This window comes from Ruditapes philippinarum, unplaced genomic scaffold, assembly GCF_026571515.1.
Source record: "Ruditapes philippinarum isolate M1 unplaced genomic scaffold, ASM2657151v2 ctg1097_1_1_1_1, whole genome shotgun sequence".
NCBI classification, from domain to species: domain Eukaryota; kingdom Metazoa; phylum Mollusca; class Bivalvia; order Venerida; family Veneridae; genus Ruditapes; species Ruditapes philippinarum.
This window is the reverse complement of record NW_026859753.1, coordinates 114,627-129,637: the sequence shown is the minus strand read 5'-3', so window position 1 is coordinate 129,637 and position 15,011 is coordinate 114,627. Positions and strand designations below refer to the sequence as shown.

The following is a 15,011-nucleotide window of genomic DNA, read 5'->3' as shown; positions in this document are numbered from 1 at the left end:
TTTAATACACTCGTTTCCCGTTAAATAAAGATCACACTCTCTGTTTAGTTTACATATTAACTCGCGTGGTAGAACTACTTTTAACTTGTAATAAAGCACCCCAAAAGAGAATAAAAAATCAAAGCACAGAAGGCGCTGAATTTGTTTGGGTCTCAGAATGTAAGAAAGGTACAGGTTGTGAGATTATATGTATAATGCCACCAATGCTTTCCAGCGTTTAAATTGTAGAAAATTGGCTATAAGACTGATTGCAACACTGATATTCAATCCAATGTTTATTTGACTTAAACAATTTGAAAAAAAATGAGTTGCCTTTACTGGGATTTGAACTCCAGACCTCTCGCTTCCTAAGCGAGCGCAAAAACCTTTCAGCCACGGTGAATTTATATGTGAACAGCCTGAAGAAAACCATATTATTCGATCTAAATTAGGGCTTGTAACGACTTTAACTGTTGTTTAACACAGATGTAAATAATCCTGGAGCTTACTATAAGCATGTATATTTATAAAAAATCAAAGGGCTACAAGTTCTGTGGTATTTTCTGATCTTTGCAATCTAAATCGTACTGTATATCTGTATGTATTTTCCTATATAAGTTTATTTTTATGTATTATAATTCATTTTGTGAGGCACCAGAGTTTGATAATACGGAATTCTACATAACTAGAGTTGCATCAAAAAATCATTTATGTTCATTTTTTACGACAGCCACACTTTATCCTTGCATATCATGGCTACTTCCTTAACAAAGACACTTAAAAAAAGAATTAAAAAAAAAGTTTCATCGACTGGGATTTGAACTCCAGACCTCTCACTCACTAAGCGAGCGCGTTACCCCTGCACCACGGAGAAGTTATACAAACAGAATCTGAATAACATCAAGTCATTCTAAATTTAGAACTTCCATTGCATCCTTATTAATTTCGAGGTATTTTGTTCAGGATAACCTGTTGTTTAGTAAAATAGTAAATAATTTAGCGAACATCTTCTGACCCGAACAGTCCGACATGTGGAATCTATATATTCCACTACTCGGTTTGTGTAGTATTCGGTAATCGACATCGCTAAAAATAGTATTTTCATTGATAAAATCATATTCATCCGCGTAATTTGTGATTGTGCATTTATTGACAATTCTATAAGCCAACGTTATTTTTAAACTTTGAATGCGTTGTAATTTGTTGGATACTTGTAACAAAATAAAAATATTTCTTTCTTTTAAATCGCTAGTTTAAAGCTGTTTTGATAACTACTTGTTGTTAGGTTTGTCGTAAACTTCTGTGTCAGAGATTGAATGTCCGCTTTGTATTTACTTATTTTCGATCAGAAAATACAATAAAACAATATTAGAAATATTCGACCATTCGGGAATTATTTTGCTTGAATAAAGATGTGCCTGTCTTTGACCAACTTTACGCAGTGATCCCCCCTGAATTTTTCCGCGTTAGTGTACATCTAAAGGGAAGTAACCGCTTCAAAAAAGTGGAGTACTTTCGGCATTTGCAATTAACAGCATTAGACTCTGAAATTTTGCTACCATTATTTGTTTGGTCTGACGACCCAAACAAATAAAAAACCTCGGTAGCATAGAATACATCAAAATAATATGACAATTGCAGACTTGGTTTGATTGAGACTGTTCATGAAAAATAATGAAAAAGTGCAGCACCTCTCACATTCACATTTTAATGTTCTATTGATTAACTATTGTAGTCTTTAACTTGTGAATTCTAAATGGAATATCATTTACATTCAAATATGAAACATGGAATGATTATTTCATTTCATCATCGATCCCCCTGCATATGAAATATTTCTGTATATGAAATATTTAGGTTTAGCGGCTCAGTATACGCTGTCTCCAGTTCTAGACCGTGGCAAATACTTTTACACAAAGCCAACCGTTAATCTGATTAAACACTTTGCCTCAGAAATCCATATCTGTTTAATTCTTTAGAAATGTCAAGCATGTGTTTAATATCAAAGTTTAATCATTAAAGATTAAACACTTTTATTTTACATGTATGACACATTTCTTAATTAATCGATCATTAGAACTGCGTATCAATACGCATGCTCAGTCTGAGAGCTATATTTAGAACGCTATATAAGGAGCTATGTGAGTCCGTTGCGCCCTTTTCGTTCTGGAATTCTATGAGGAAAGGTGCGGCTGATCTTATTTTAAAATTGTTTTTGCAAAAATCTTAATGAATTAGGATTTAAATTTCCCACCCTCCGCAACCCTTTTTTCTGCTGTGCTGTTTTAGGAGTCAACAACCACCCTACACTTCGTCATGACTGGGACAAATGTTATATGCTGGGCGACGAAATACTCAAATTGCAGACGATTGCTAATAGGAAAAACATTTATTTAATAAATTGTTTGATTTGTCGTTGTCGGTGCTAAAGGACATTAAATAACACGTGTAACCGTTGTCGGTGCATATTCATTGTGTTAGTTTGTAATATTCCATATTTGACTACTCCTCTCAGATGAAATTTAACATAACTTTTTTCTATTTGCGAACGTTGTTGGAGCAAATATGAAGTGTAAATAAAGTTCTAAAATTATTTTTATACCCAGTCATGATGGAAATTATTGGCCACAAGAAATAAAATTGTATTTTCTTCTTGTATAAGACTGATTTGAGATGTGCAGTGGCCTCTCGGATTCGAACCAGCGCGTATCTTCCAGAATTCTCTTATTATACATTCATTGGAAAAATAAAAATATTTAAATAATGGATTTAGAGAATGTTAGATGCTTTACAACTGAAAAAGCAGCGCTGAACATGCAGTTAATGTGTCATAAAGGTTGCAAAATGTAAAAAAAAATAGTATCTTGACTTCCATGTACAATGTATAACAAAAGATAGTTTCATGTATGCAGCAAATGCGTATATTTTTGGAAACAGTAACAAGATAAAAAACAAACAGATTTTGAGATACAAAAACTGAAGCATATTGGCCTTTACGCCTTGAATTTTGATTTCGTAAAAGCTTTTTATTTTTGGTATCCTGTTAAAGTTTCCAAAAAGTTACACATCATTGATAATTTACATGAACCATCTTTTACTTCTCATCTTTTTGGCGTCAAGTACAGATACTGTGATATAGTATTTGTATGAAAGTCAGCATACTACTTTAATTACATTACAAATTACTTAACATTTACCGATATTTTCTGTGGGAAATAAGTATCTAAAATAATATATATTTAAGATTATAATTTAAACGTTAAAAAACTCATTTTCCCTTTCAAAAGACGGAAAAAAAAATTTTTACCATTAAAGGGTGCGCTCATTTGTCCGTGTCACGTAAGCACTCATAGGGAAATCTTTTTTCTTGATTGCCTATCGGTCAAAAAACCCAATATTCTTTTTCTAATGAGTGTAGAAACCATAATTAACGAGAATCTCCTTCATTTTCTGCCTATCAAACTCCACTAAAAAGATTTCAAGACTTGAAAAAGTTATCTTATGATATTCACACTACCAAAGCCTGTCTATGCGCCGACACAATAAAGAACGAATATGGATATTCAACAAAAGTCGGCGTTGTCGTATTTTATTGGCAATATCACACGACAAACGCCTTAAATATTTTGAATTGGACTTATTGTTTTTTTTATATATATAAAACTTGGATAAACCCACTTAAATCTGAAAAAAGTCAGCGTTTTTTATTTTATCTGTAAAACATACAATTATTATAAACAAATACGATACAAAATGATTACACTCAACATAACTTCAAAGATACAGGCTTTCAGAGTTAAATATATAAACATGAAAATTCTTTTATTAAAAGATAAAGAAAACACACACATACACATTTTTAACAAAAATTCTCTTAAGTACTCGTACACAGTAACTTCCGAATTCCGAAACTTCTAAAAGTTTTTCAGAGTAATTATTTCTATTGTGAATGAAAAGCGTTGCAATGCTTTTCACTTGAAACTCGGGGTAAGAAAAGAAAAAAAAGAAAATATTTTAATATTTAAACATTTGCAATTACTTATAGGATAATTAAACATGTAATACATGTACATGTACGTACACAATTTATTCTACGTTTGTAATAAAATGGATGGTCTTTAACCCCTTAAAGAGACTCCACTGAGTGCCGGTATTGCAAAACGTTGTTTGATTAATGTTCCATATTAATGTAGGTCTAAATAAATAACTCTAGTGCAACATATCAGGTTATTCGCTCACTCAAGTTTCCAGAATAATTTTATTCTTATTGTAATTGAAAGCATTGCAATGCTTTCCACTTGAGAATCGGGGAAAGAATATTCTTAATAATCTTTTGCATATTTTTTTAAGGACCCAAGATGAACTATGTATGAAACTCAAATTTTATGTTTTTAGCCGTTTAGACCTCAATGGGATTCCTTAAAAAGCTGTATGTGAAAATGAAAGGAATAAATCCACAGAGAAGAGCAAAGTCAATCGGCTAATATATATATATAATATATATAACTACAATTACTTCACTACAAATAAGCACCGTCCCCGGGCTCATCTGTGCAGCTACAGATATATGTGCCAGGTGTTCTGCAGCATATGAGTTGCATAAATATGAGGACAGTCATCAAGGCCATCAATCCTCCGCCAAGACCCGCAAATACTGACCCTAAAGATGCTTCCAAATTCTCGGGATTTTCTCCGCTGAAAACATCTGCTCGTACCGATGCAATCATTGTCACAGAGATGAGTAAGGTTGCAGCTGAAAGTATGAATAGTATGTTGTTTTCATATTTCTTAGTCAATAAACTTTTTACATTTTTACATAATCAACATATAACCTTATGAATTTCGTGAATAGACCTTTAAGTAAAACCAGTATTTTGAAACAGTCTGTTATAAATCGTAGATATATTACAATAATTTATATTTGGACGTTAAACAATCACATGTCCAAGATCAGCATGGACGTGTCGACTAACATGGCCCTTTTCTGGCGACTTTCTTGTTTCGGTTTCAGCATTGTAATATCAAAATATATAACTGAGAGTCATTGTAATTCAAGACTTACATCTAGTGACAATTAGAACAATAATGAAAATATGATGGAACTGGTTAAAAAGAGTTGCTTTTAAAAGATTGTGTGTGATAAAGTTAAAATACTGGTTAGTTAAATACAATTAATTGTACATATACCTGATACAGCAGACACAGTTAACATCAGTAACCACTTCAATCTACTAAATTTTCTGAATTTACCACTTGCGAGCTCATTACGATACCAAGTCCATATATATAATGTGGCAATGGAGAGCAAAGAGCCAGCTGTATACAACGTCTGTACACGGGTGATCTTTGCATGACTCATAACTGTAAAAAGTCAATGAAGATTCTATATTTGTCAAATTGAAATTAAATATTCATTTTAGTAAAACAATACTCATACTAATACAATACTAAACCGTTATGTATAATTTAATCTTCCTTACAGATTTTATGAAACACTTACCAAGTCCTGCTCCACGAAACAGGCACATATCATCATCTCCTTCAAGCTCTCTATCCCCTATTTCAATTTTACTTAAGTCGTTATATTTGTCCCTGTATACATTTCTTATTGTCCGATATGTCATTGTCTCACATTTTTTGTCGTCTACATCATCATATTCATCATAGTCAACACATTGAGTCATATACCATAGTGCATAATCTTGGTAAACATTGTACGTAGCTTTGTAGTCGGACTCTGTTTTCTTGTAAGAATATTCATGATAATATAGACGGTGATTCGCTGTAAATGTTGCCCAGCCTGGAGCAACAAAACCAATCATTAATAAACATATGGCAGCTAAATTTGTCCAGTATAGGAAGCCAACAAGTCTTGAAGCTCCGATCTTATGCACCTCTGCTAGAAGACCTTTCCTATTAATAGACTGTTCAGTATACTGTGTATTTTCGCCTCTGTTTTCTACATTATGTTCTTCTTTTAATGGCTGGCCGAAAGTGTTTCCCTCAAGACGCTTATCTTCCATTTTCTGTCTGTAAATTAGACAAATTATACTAGTAGAGTGAAATTGACCTGCTTGTTAAATATTATGCAGTCATATTATCAGAATTATTGAATCTTAAAACATCGAAAATAAAATCACCTTCATTCAATAAGTTTTCTTTTTGTGTGCGTGTGCACGCCTGTGTATATGTGGTATCGTCTTAACACGTTGGATGGCAAGCAATCAATAAAAAATAGGACTTTAAAAGTACAAAAAAATACATACAAGTATGTTACTGTGTATATTTTACGGATAATAGGTCCTTTATAAGCATATGTATGCCAGCTGCCATATAAGTATTTCCTCCAATTATACGTGATAGTGGAAATACCCTGTAACGTGACCAAAAGTTGAAAGAAAATTAAATTTATGTTTACAAGAGCTTAAAAGCTTAAAAAGATGGGCGTTGTATTGTATAACCTTTCAGGATCTATTTTAGCAGATTTATTGAGGTTCATCAACGCGCACTGTCTTAATCATTTAATAATAATGTATATCAAATATGTCTTCAGTATAAAAATGCATTACATGTTAGCTGATTTTGTAAAACAAAAACCCGTAAATGGGGTGATAAAGAATATATAAAATGTACAAATATGTATTGATAAAAATTAACTCGAAGCGCCAACAAAACACATTTAAGCACTATGACTATTATTTGAAAAAAATATTAGCCTACGCAGTCTGAAGTAATTATCTATTTAAAGATTAGCACAATCAATCAGATATATCTAAAATAGATTATTCACACTGCTTTACTTTTAGTGCTAAAATGTTGTAGGTCTATTTATATAAAGAAATAACAAGTATTCGCGAGATTGCTAAACCTACATTCAATAATTCAGCAAAACAAATATTATTGCTTACCATAGGCATAAGCATGCTGAGAGATTTTGATATTATCAAATACTGACCTAGATCTACTTTAGTAAAATATCATATTCGCGTTAAACTGCTTTATTTTCTCCAAATATTTGTTTTTCACCACTGACCTAAATGAATTATCCTATAAATGTAACTTGTTGGCGCATATAGTCTGACATGAAAAACCGATAGGTCTGACACACTAATTATGTATTACAAATGGCGTTTACAAATCCAAGCTGGATCACTGATATCGGAAAACATTCTGCTGTGGCATTTGTAGAATGTTCTAGTAGCTGTTTCCTTTCATCCAGGTAGAATTGGGAATGTTAGTACATGTATACTTTATACATGTAAAGAAATTTAACCATTTCTCTCTCTTGTTTTTTTGAACATCTAATATTATTATAATTCTCCCCATATCTCAAACTTGTTTAGCACTAGCTTGTTCTTGAACTTTAAATAGTTTTCTTTTGTAGTCGCAAACATGGTCAATAAACTGCCTTAGATGTTCTTCTTTTAAAGCTTTATGTTTGAACATAATTATTCTCTTACGAAAATTGATAAATCAATTACACAACGACTTCTAACGGTTTACAGTTAACATAATAAATGACAGCGTTTGCTAGTTATTTTTTGTTTGGACTTTATGTTATGGTCATATGGCGAATTTTCGCCAACTTTACTGGTGGAGGAAAATCATGCATTATTTCAGATACGAGGAAACCACTGACGTTCCGAACATAAGCTAGCTGGATATCATCTTCACGTTGGGAAGATGTAGTCATTACCCACAGTAGTGAGGGGCATGTGAAGATAAAAAACAAGGCCTTCACAACATTTAAAATTCGGGTAAAAAAAACAGTGCGCTTTATTTTAAATTGATTTCCTCTCTATTTTATTGGCTGAAAGTTCCAAACATGTCTTTGCTATTTATAGACAATTTGTACTACTTTGGTATTAGTATCTATAAAACATTATATATTTCATTGGAAATATTCCAGTATTGTGACTAAGTCTATACATAGTATCAGGTGAACAAGCAAAAACATCTACGCGAATATTGCTTGTACAGATCTACATTATACTGTATATATGATATTATGATAAACTTAAGAAAATATACAAATGTTTATTTTAATCTTAATTTGTGGAAACATTCCAAAAGATATTATCATTAAAACGTTATGTATTTCCAAAATATCATTGCCCACAATTCATAGACTCATAATTTTGCATTTACTAGTATCATTAAATAAAATAAAACAATTATTGTACAAATACAAAATTTTACTTATACTGTATATCTTTTAAACTGAAATGTGTGGTCTCTAACAACTTAAGAGTGAAAATGTAAGGAATATTTCAACACTTAAGAACAATTACAACCTGTTGAACAGTATTACATGTACTTATTTCATCTTAATATATCTTTAAAAGTGGTTAAAACTGACAATAGTTTGAAATAATAATAAACAAAGAAAAACATATCTGAAAACACATAATTTGGTTAATTATAACAGATATCAATAGGATTTGATGAAACAGAAAGAGAAAAATAAGGCAGGTCTAAAATCCAGGTTTAGAAAATTAACATACTAAGTTGTAAAGCTACCCTATTTTTACACATCATTTTACGCTACAACCTCAAAATTTTTCTGAAATAAAGATTTTGTTTTCAAGAAAAAATAGCATAATCTGACCAGACAAAAAGAAGAAAAAAATACAAGTTTGCTTCCAACAGGGAATGCACCCACATCCGTGAAAACGGGTTTTACTTATTGAAAATGAAAAATCTTCCCGAAAAGAGGTTATGCATTAATACCCTAAAGCATTGAAACTTACAACAACTGGACACTTTGATTGCACATCTCTAGATCTATGGAAAAAAACTTGAATCAGATTTTATCTTAATACATCAAATGTACATAGATATTTGTATTCGATATAATGGAGAAGCAGCTAAGAATAATTTAAATGATGAAAATACATTTTTGTTTGCACGTATTGTCCTAAAGATACTTTGAACACACATTAGCAAGCATTAGTAAGATAACATAACTGATATAATTCTCTATATAATAAATATGTCCAAAATGATCAGTTCTCAACGACAGAAGCACCTTTCCCAGACTCATCAGTACAGCTACAGATATATGTATCAGGAGTCCTGCAGCATAAAAGTTGCAAAAATACAAGTATAGCCATAATGGCCATCAACCCTCCACCCAAACATGCAAATACTGATCCTAGAGATGTTTCCATTTTCTCATCATATTCTTCTTTGAAAACATCTCCCCGCACCAAAGCAAACACTATCACTGGATCGAGTAAGGTAACAGCTGAAATAAAAAAATCCCATGTTTACATATTTCTCTTAAACTGAATAAACGTTTCAATACACTTATTAGCTTTCATCGGTTCATTATCAATTGTAAAGATATATCGACGAATCAGCCACATATATGGCAGAATATTTAGAATGGGCGCCAACACTGGCAATTATTATCATTTTTTAATTTGTCTTATAATGAGCGCAGTGAAGAATAACTCTGTAATTTTCTACACGTTATTAGAGGTTGGGAACAAACTATATATGTATTGAAAGTCTTAACATTGCAACGCTTTCCGGAAATTTGATATTTTTTTTTATAACTATGAATAAAACAACAAAGGCTAAAACGTGTACGCGATAATTTTTTAGGGAGCATCTAGCTCATATTATGTTGTTTTGGAACATCTGGTTGTAATGAAGTATGAAAGTGATGGCCGAGAGAAAAGTAAATTGTTTTTATTTGAGGGAGGTGGGAGTATTTTTAACATAAGTAAATAAACTCCTACCTGATAAAGCAGACACGGCTAACATTATAAGCCATTTCAATCTGCTCAAACTTTTGAATTGACCATTTGCCAATAGAGCACGATAACCAGTCCATATATATAAGGTACCGAGGGAGAGCAGGAAACCAGCTGTGTAAAGCGTCTGTACACGGGTCATTTTTGAAAAGTTCATAACTGTAAAAAATAAACCATTTTCAATTAAGCATTTTGTATTTGTTAAATGAATTCAAGGAGATACATAATTTTTAAATAATATTAAGAATTGGAAGACAAATTGGTACTAACACATTAATGATAAATTGGCAAGTCCTTTATATGCTCTACGCTGGGTTCCGTGTTGGTAGTTTTGTGCTAGTTGATGTAGTTGGGGCTGCGTTCATTGATTCCGCCTTCCCTTAGAGATCTTTGTACTCATATCTGATAAATCTTCCCTAAAGATTTTATGAACCACTTACCAACTCCTGCTCCACGAAACAGACATATATCATCTCCTTCTAGCTCTTTATTCCCAATTTCAATTTTACTGTACTCGTAATATTTGTTCTTACATATGTGACCAATGGTCCGATACGTCATTGTTTCACATTTTGTGTCGTCTACATCATCATATTCATTATAGTCAATACATTGAGTCATATACCATAGTGCATAATCTTGGTAAACATTGAAGACAGATTTGTAGTCGGCCTCTGCTTTCTTCAATGTGTAATCCTGATAATACAGTCGGTGATTGGCTGTAAATGTAACCCAGCCTGGTGCAACGAAACCAATCAGTAAAAAAATTATGACAGCTAAGTTTGTCCAGTAAAGGAATCCAACAAGTCTTACAGCTCCAATCATTTGCACCCCTGTTAGAAGACCTTTCCTGTCAGTAGACTGTTTATTTTCTTCTCTGTTTTCTACATGGTACACTTCATTTACATGATGGTCGTCAGGATTTTCTGCATGTTGAATATCTTCCATTTTCTGTCTGTAAATTAGACAATTTTGATAATCGTTTTGATCGATAATTTTCATACCATATGTTTGGAAGAATTTTTGCTCATAAACTTGTGCTCTCTTTACTGTATCTGTTTAAAGCTAGCCATAAAAAATCGATTATAATACCTTTAAATCTTTCTTATTTTAAATTTTATTTATAAAATATATTGACAAGTACGTTGGTTGGTCATCAAGGACTGTAACTGATCTTAACAATGGTCAACATGCTACAAAATATTGTTTTAATTAAAGATTTAGATAGAAAAGATTCATACCCGTTTATTAAAAATTGTACATTCTATGTCAAAATTTATCTTTATTTGTTACAAAGATGAAATAAGAAATCATGCATGAACAAATAAAATGTGTTATCAATTTTTGTTGCAGGCCAAAAATTTACCAAGCAGACAGAATCTTAACGCAACAGCACCCTGACGGTTATTACGCTGTCTGAAGTAGTTATATATATATTATACATAAAAACATTAGCCCATACCTAAATTAATCCGAATTTTGTAAAACATTGCACTACATTTTCATAGACAGTGCACACTGTCTTGTTGATAAAGTTGCATTTCTGCATAGAAATACCTGTAATATTCGAGAACTTGTTTAACCTTCATGCACTTCATAAGCTATAACTGCATTCGTTTGTACTTAGCATTGCAATGCTAGGCCGGAATAATCTCATATTCTGCAGCAAAAATCAACAAGTACTGACCTAATTCAGAAAATATCACATTCCCTTGAAATAAACTGCTTTATGCACAATTATCGTTCCGACTTTGAAAATGATATATCTGTTCTGGCCGATTACATAAATGATATTACAAATGATGTTTATAAAGCAATCTAGTTCGCTACGAGAAGTGTCGATCGCAACTTTTCGGCACTTTAGCATAATTACGAATGGAAAATTTCTCTAACTCTATATTCCTTTATTTACTTTTGTGAAAATCAATATAAATTAACTTTTTAACAATGTAATTTTTTTAGGGTTTTGCTCTTTCCTTGACTTTTTGTACACCTGCTATCATTATAATTATCCCTCTAATTCCACTTTTTATCACTTAAAAAATCAGCTTTAAATAGTTTTTTTTATTTTTCGTCACACAACTCACAGGTTAAAAAGCCTGAACTTTAGAAAGTTTGACCCGTTTTTGCAAAAAAAAAATAAAAGACACTAACTCAAAAAGTATTCAAAACAAACTGCTCCAAGTATAATACACTTCTTCTTGAAACAATTTATTAATCAATGAAATGGTACTTCTATTAAAATATCAAATTTTCATCAATCCAATTAAACTCAACTTTATTACACTAAATTAAAGTCGACCCAAAATGCATGCAAGATAAGTACAAAAGTACGATAAGATTAACATGTAGAAAATTCATGTAATTGAAGTTATCACGAAGTACAAATATGATTAAAAATGACGCGAAAGATGTTGCATTTTTACAGTATCTTTAATAAACAGGCTATAAAAACCAAGTCTACAATTTTCATGTAAATATTGTTGTTTTCATTGCTTCCAAAGAATCACCCTTTTTCCAGATTTGTGGTGGTAGCTATAGAACAATAATATATGTCATATGTTGCGATTTAAATCGGAATATCAGTTCCGAGGGGACCACGAAGATTCCATGATAACTGCCGCATGAACACATCTGCAGATTTTCTTAATTCAAAATTTCACCATTACCATGATTAAATGTTGAATTCTGCTTAAGCCGGTGCTAGGGGCGTGGACGGTTACTTGCACTTTCCAGTACCGTCCATGAACAAGCTCAATCAATCAGAGCCTGCAACATTTTCAATTTTAACGTGTTGAGCTTTCTTTAGAGATTCTGTTTTTCTCTATTTTAAGACCCCGTTAGGGGCAATCTGTTGTTTCCGTGAGCAAGAAACTTAACACGCATTGCTTAGTAATGGTTGGTTCAAGGAACGGAATTGAGAGTTTTTCAATTTGCTTATAACTTCTAACACAATCGAACTAAAATATATTAGTATAGATTTAAAACAATTAAAATATATATTAGCTATACTTTTGCTATTACATCTCTGTAGCAATATATTTGCTGCAGTTAAGTCCTTAGACAAAGTACTATATATTTTCAAAGATCATGAATTGACGTTATAACAAAGCTTTACATATTACTTGACACAAAAGGGGCATAGAATGAAAAACTATAAAAAAGTAAGGTACAATATTGATGTCTGATATATACTTTTATTTTCTTTATTTCTGTTATATTAATAAAACGTTTCATGCACATGCATACTTTTTGCTTCTTTTAACAAAGTATGTTGCGGCATGGCCGAGTGATTAACGCTTCGGACTAGTAATCTTATGATCGCTAGCCGCATGGGTTTAAACCCTGACAGGGGCAAGTCATTGTTTCCTTGAGCAAGAAACTTTACACTCATTGCTCAGTACTGGTTGGTTCCAGGAACGGATTCGAAAGTGTGTTTATAAGCTAATAACTTCCTACACAATCGAACTAAAATAAATTCTGTATAAACCAAAGTATGTTGCCCCATCTTGAAAAAAGGTAATATATTGTTTGACAAAAAGTAATCCAATACGTCTTATACGTGATTCAATTCCAGATGCAGCTCTTTAGTTTTATCATTCTTTAATAGTTGTATAAAACAAAATCATGTTTACCATACCTTCAAGTTGATTAATTAAAATACGCAAGTGATTATGTGCAAAAAAGTATCAAAAGATATCCTTTATGTTGAAATGATTATCAAAATAAATGTATATAACACAAATATGATATGCAATAACATAACAACATTTTGTTAAGAAACACATAATAAAAATAAATACATAGATTTTTTTTACTTTAAATGATACAGAACAGTCATAAAAAAATAATAAATATAATAACAATTGCTCTTAATTGAATAAAATACAATTAAACATAGCGTTATTCAATAAAGTATTACTTAAAACACATAAATATAATAATTAAGGTGTATTATACAATAATGGTTTCAGTTCATATTTAAATCTATATACAAACATAGGTAAAAGGATGCACACCAGAGTACTTCACTTCAGTGTTGTCACTCCGGGGTCATTAATTTCAGCACATTGAGTACCGCTAAAGTCTATGCGATGTTGTACTATTTCATTATTCCTCTTGTACAGACTAAATCAAACCGAGTCTGCAGTTTTCATGTTATTTTGTTGTTATTAATGTATTCGAGGGATCACAATTTTTCCAGATATCATATGTTTAACATTGTTCTAACTGAATGAGTTCCTGAGCGTTGTCAGTTTCTATGACTTACAGAGAACAGAACAAAATGGCATTGTTTCTGAAACCCTCTTTCCTTGAGTTTCTAGTATTTTGAAGTTATCCTCACATATGTTCTTAATAATATTAGAAAACATAACAATGCAAAAGGAATTCAAAATAAAACGTAACATAAAATATTTTCAATGTCAAACGTGAGTTTTTGTATGTACATGCACGTGGTTCTTTTGTTCTCTATTGACCCAAATCCATTTGTACCATCTGAAGTAAATAAAAAAAAAATCGACAGCCACAATTTCTGTTTGAAGACGGATTCAAATATTTTTCTGTTATCACAGACGTGTATATAGAATGGCCATGGTACACGCTGCTGACTCCAGTATTATTCAAGCTTCGTTTGCCGTAATATAATATATAATCCTCTCGCAGTTCTGGCTACTTCCGTACACAATAAGTTTATTGTAAATTACCAGTTTTATTTGTATAACTTATATTGCTTTCAATATTAATGGGATTTGCTGTAAATTCAACAAATAAAAGATAATACTTCGTCATTACAGTTTGAAATACAAAAACACTAACATATTACGTGATACAAAATAGAGAATATAGAAAAAACAAATTCCTAGGGAGAAGTATAAATATTGGAAACTGCGAGATCTATTCTTTGTTCATCATTCCTAGATGTCACTATCTTCGTTTTCCCTTCCTTGCCGCCTTATATGCATTCTTTTTCTCCGGTAGCATAGGCATACCTAATTTCTTTCTAAGGGCGTTTGGTATGTGTGGATTCGAGTTGCAGTGACCATGTCGATTTGGAATATCTGACTCCCGATAAATATGTATTTGTACATTCGAACGAAGGTCCATCTCGAACTCTGTCCATACCTAATGTAGATAAGTTTACATTGAAATGATTTTAGTTATGTATTTTCTTTCACGAAACTTGAATAGGTGTATAAAGAATACTGATTTCTTTGTTGTTGTTTTTTTTTCAAATTACTTTATAGCTTAATCTTAATCGATGTAAATCAC

At 31.7% G+C, this 15,011-nt stretch overlaps 3 protein-coding genes across 7 annotated transcripts in view; all 3 read right to left on the bottom strand.

Annotated features, from left to right (window-relative positions):
• Positions 1–3,655: 3,655 nt before the first annotated feature.
• Positions 3,656–7,126, bottom strand: LOC132757801 (uncharacterized). 3 transcript variants are annotated; one of them, XM_060749208.1, is made up of 4 exons: positions 7,013–7,126; positions 5,480–6,009; positions 5,167–5,340; positions 3,656–4,732 (listed from the first exon to the last, which is right to left on the bottom strand). In XM_060749208.1, exons 2-4 carry the CDS (start codon positions 6,000–6,002, stop codon positions 4,500–4,502), a joined length of 930 nt encoding a protein of 309 aa, XP_060605191.1. In that variant the 5' UTR covers positions 6,003–6,009; positions 7,013–7,126; the 3' UTR covers positions 3,656–4,499. The 3 variants fall into 3 exon arrangements, with proteins under 3 accessions (XP_060605191.1, XP_060605190.1, XP_060605189.1); XM_060749207.1 differs by having other exon boundaries at positions 6,888–7,116; XM_060749206.1 differs by having other exon boundaries at positions 6,935–7,116.
• Positions 7,127–8,192: 1,066 nt separating this feature from the next.
• On the bottom strand, positions 8,193–11,584 carry LOC132757796 (uncharacterized). Of its 3 annotated transcripts, XM_060749186.1 has the most exons (5): positions 11,428–11,584; positions 11,203–11,297; positions 10,181–10,695; positions 9,726–9,899; positions 8,193–9,226 (listed from the first exon to the last, which is right to left on the bottom strand). In XM_060749186.1, the coding sequence occupies exons 3-5, from the start codon at positions 10,686–10,688 to the stop codon at positions 8,985–8,987; spliced, it is 924 nt and encodes a 307-aa protein (XP_060605169.1). In that variant the 5' UTR covers positions 10,689–10,695; positions 11,203–11,297; positions 11,428–11,584; the 3' UTR covers positions 8,193–8,984. The 3 variants fall into 3 exon arrangements, with proteins under 3 accessions (XP_060605169.1, XP_060605170.1, XP_060605168.1); XM_060749187.1 differs by lacking the exon at positions 11,203–11,297; XM_060749185.1 differs by lacking the exons at positions 11,203–11,297; positions 11,428–11,584 and adding an exon at positions 11,298–11,356.
• A 1,333-nt stretch (positions 11,585–12,917) lies between these two features.
• The window catches only part of LOC132757794 (uncharacterized), a 29,905-nt gene continuing 27,811 nt past the window's right edge, over positions 12,918–15,011 (bottom strand). The window contains exon 25 of the mRNA XM_060749182.1: positions 12,918–14,864. Coding sequence (XP_060605165.1) covers positions 14,667–14,864 — 198 coding nt within the window. The 3' untranslated portion in view covers positions 12,918–14,666. The remainder of the gene's footprint in view (positions 14,865–15,011) is intronic.

Excerpts from the sequence above, each read along its gene's own strand:
- LOC132757801 (XM_060749208.1), bottom strand. The coding sequence starts at position 6,002 with ATGGAAGATAAGCGTCTTGAGGGAAACACTTTCGGCCAGCCATTAAAA. Across the intron at positions 5,341-5,479 it reads GTTTCGTGGAGCAGGACTTG|TTATGAGTCATGCAAAGATC; the intron begins GTAAGTGTTTCA and ends GACTTTTTACAG. Across the intron at positions 4,733-5,166 it reads AACTGTGTCTGCTGTATCAG|CTGCAACCTTACTCATCTCT; the intron begins GTATATGTACAA and ends TCATACTTTCAG.
- LOC132757796 (XM_060749185.1), bottom strand. The coding sequence starts at position 11,338 with ATGAAGTGCATGAAGGTTAAACAAGTTCTCGAATATTACAG. Across the intron at positions 9,900-10,180 it reads GTTTCGTGGAGCAGGAGTTG|TTATGAACTTTTCAAAAATG; the intron begins GTAAGTGGTTCA and ends TATTTTTTACAG. Across the intron at positions 9,227-9,725 it reads AGCCGTGTCTGCTTTATCAG|CTGTTACCTTACTCGATCCA; the intron begins GTAGGAGTTTAT and ends TTTTTATTTCAG.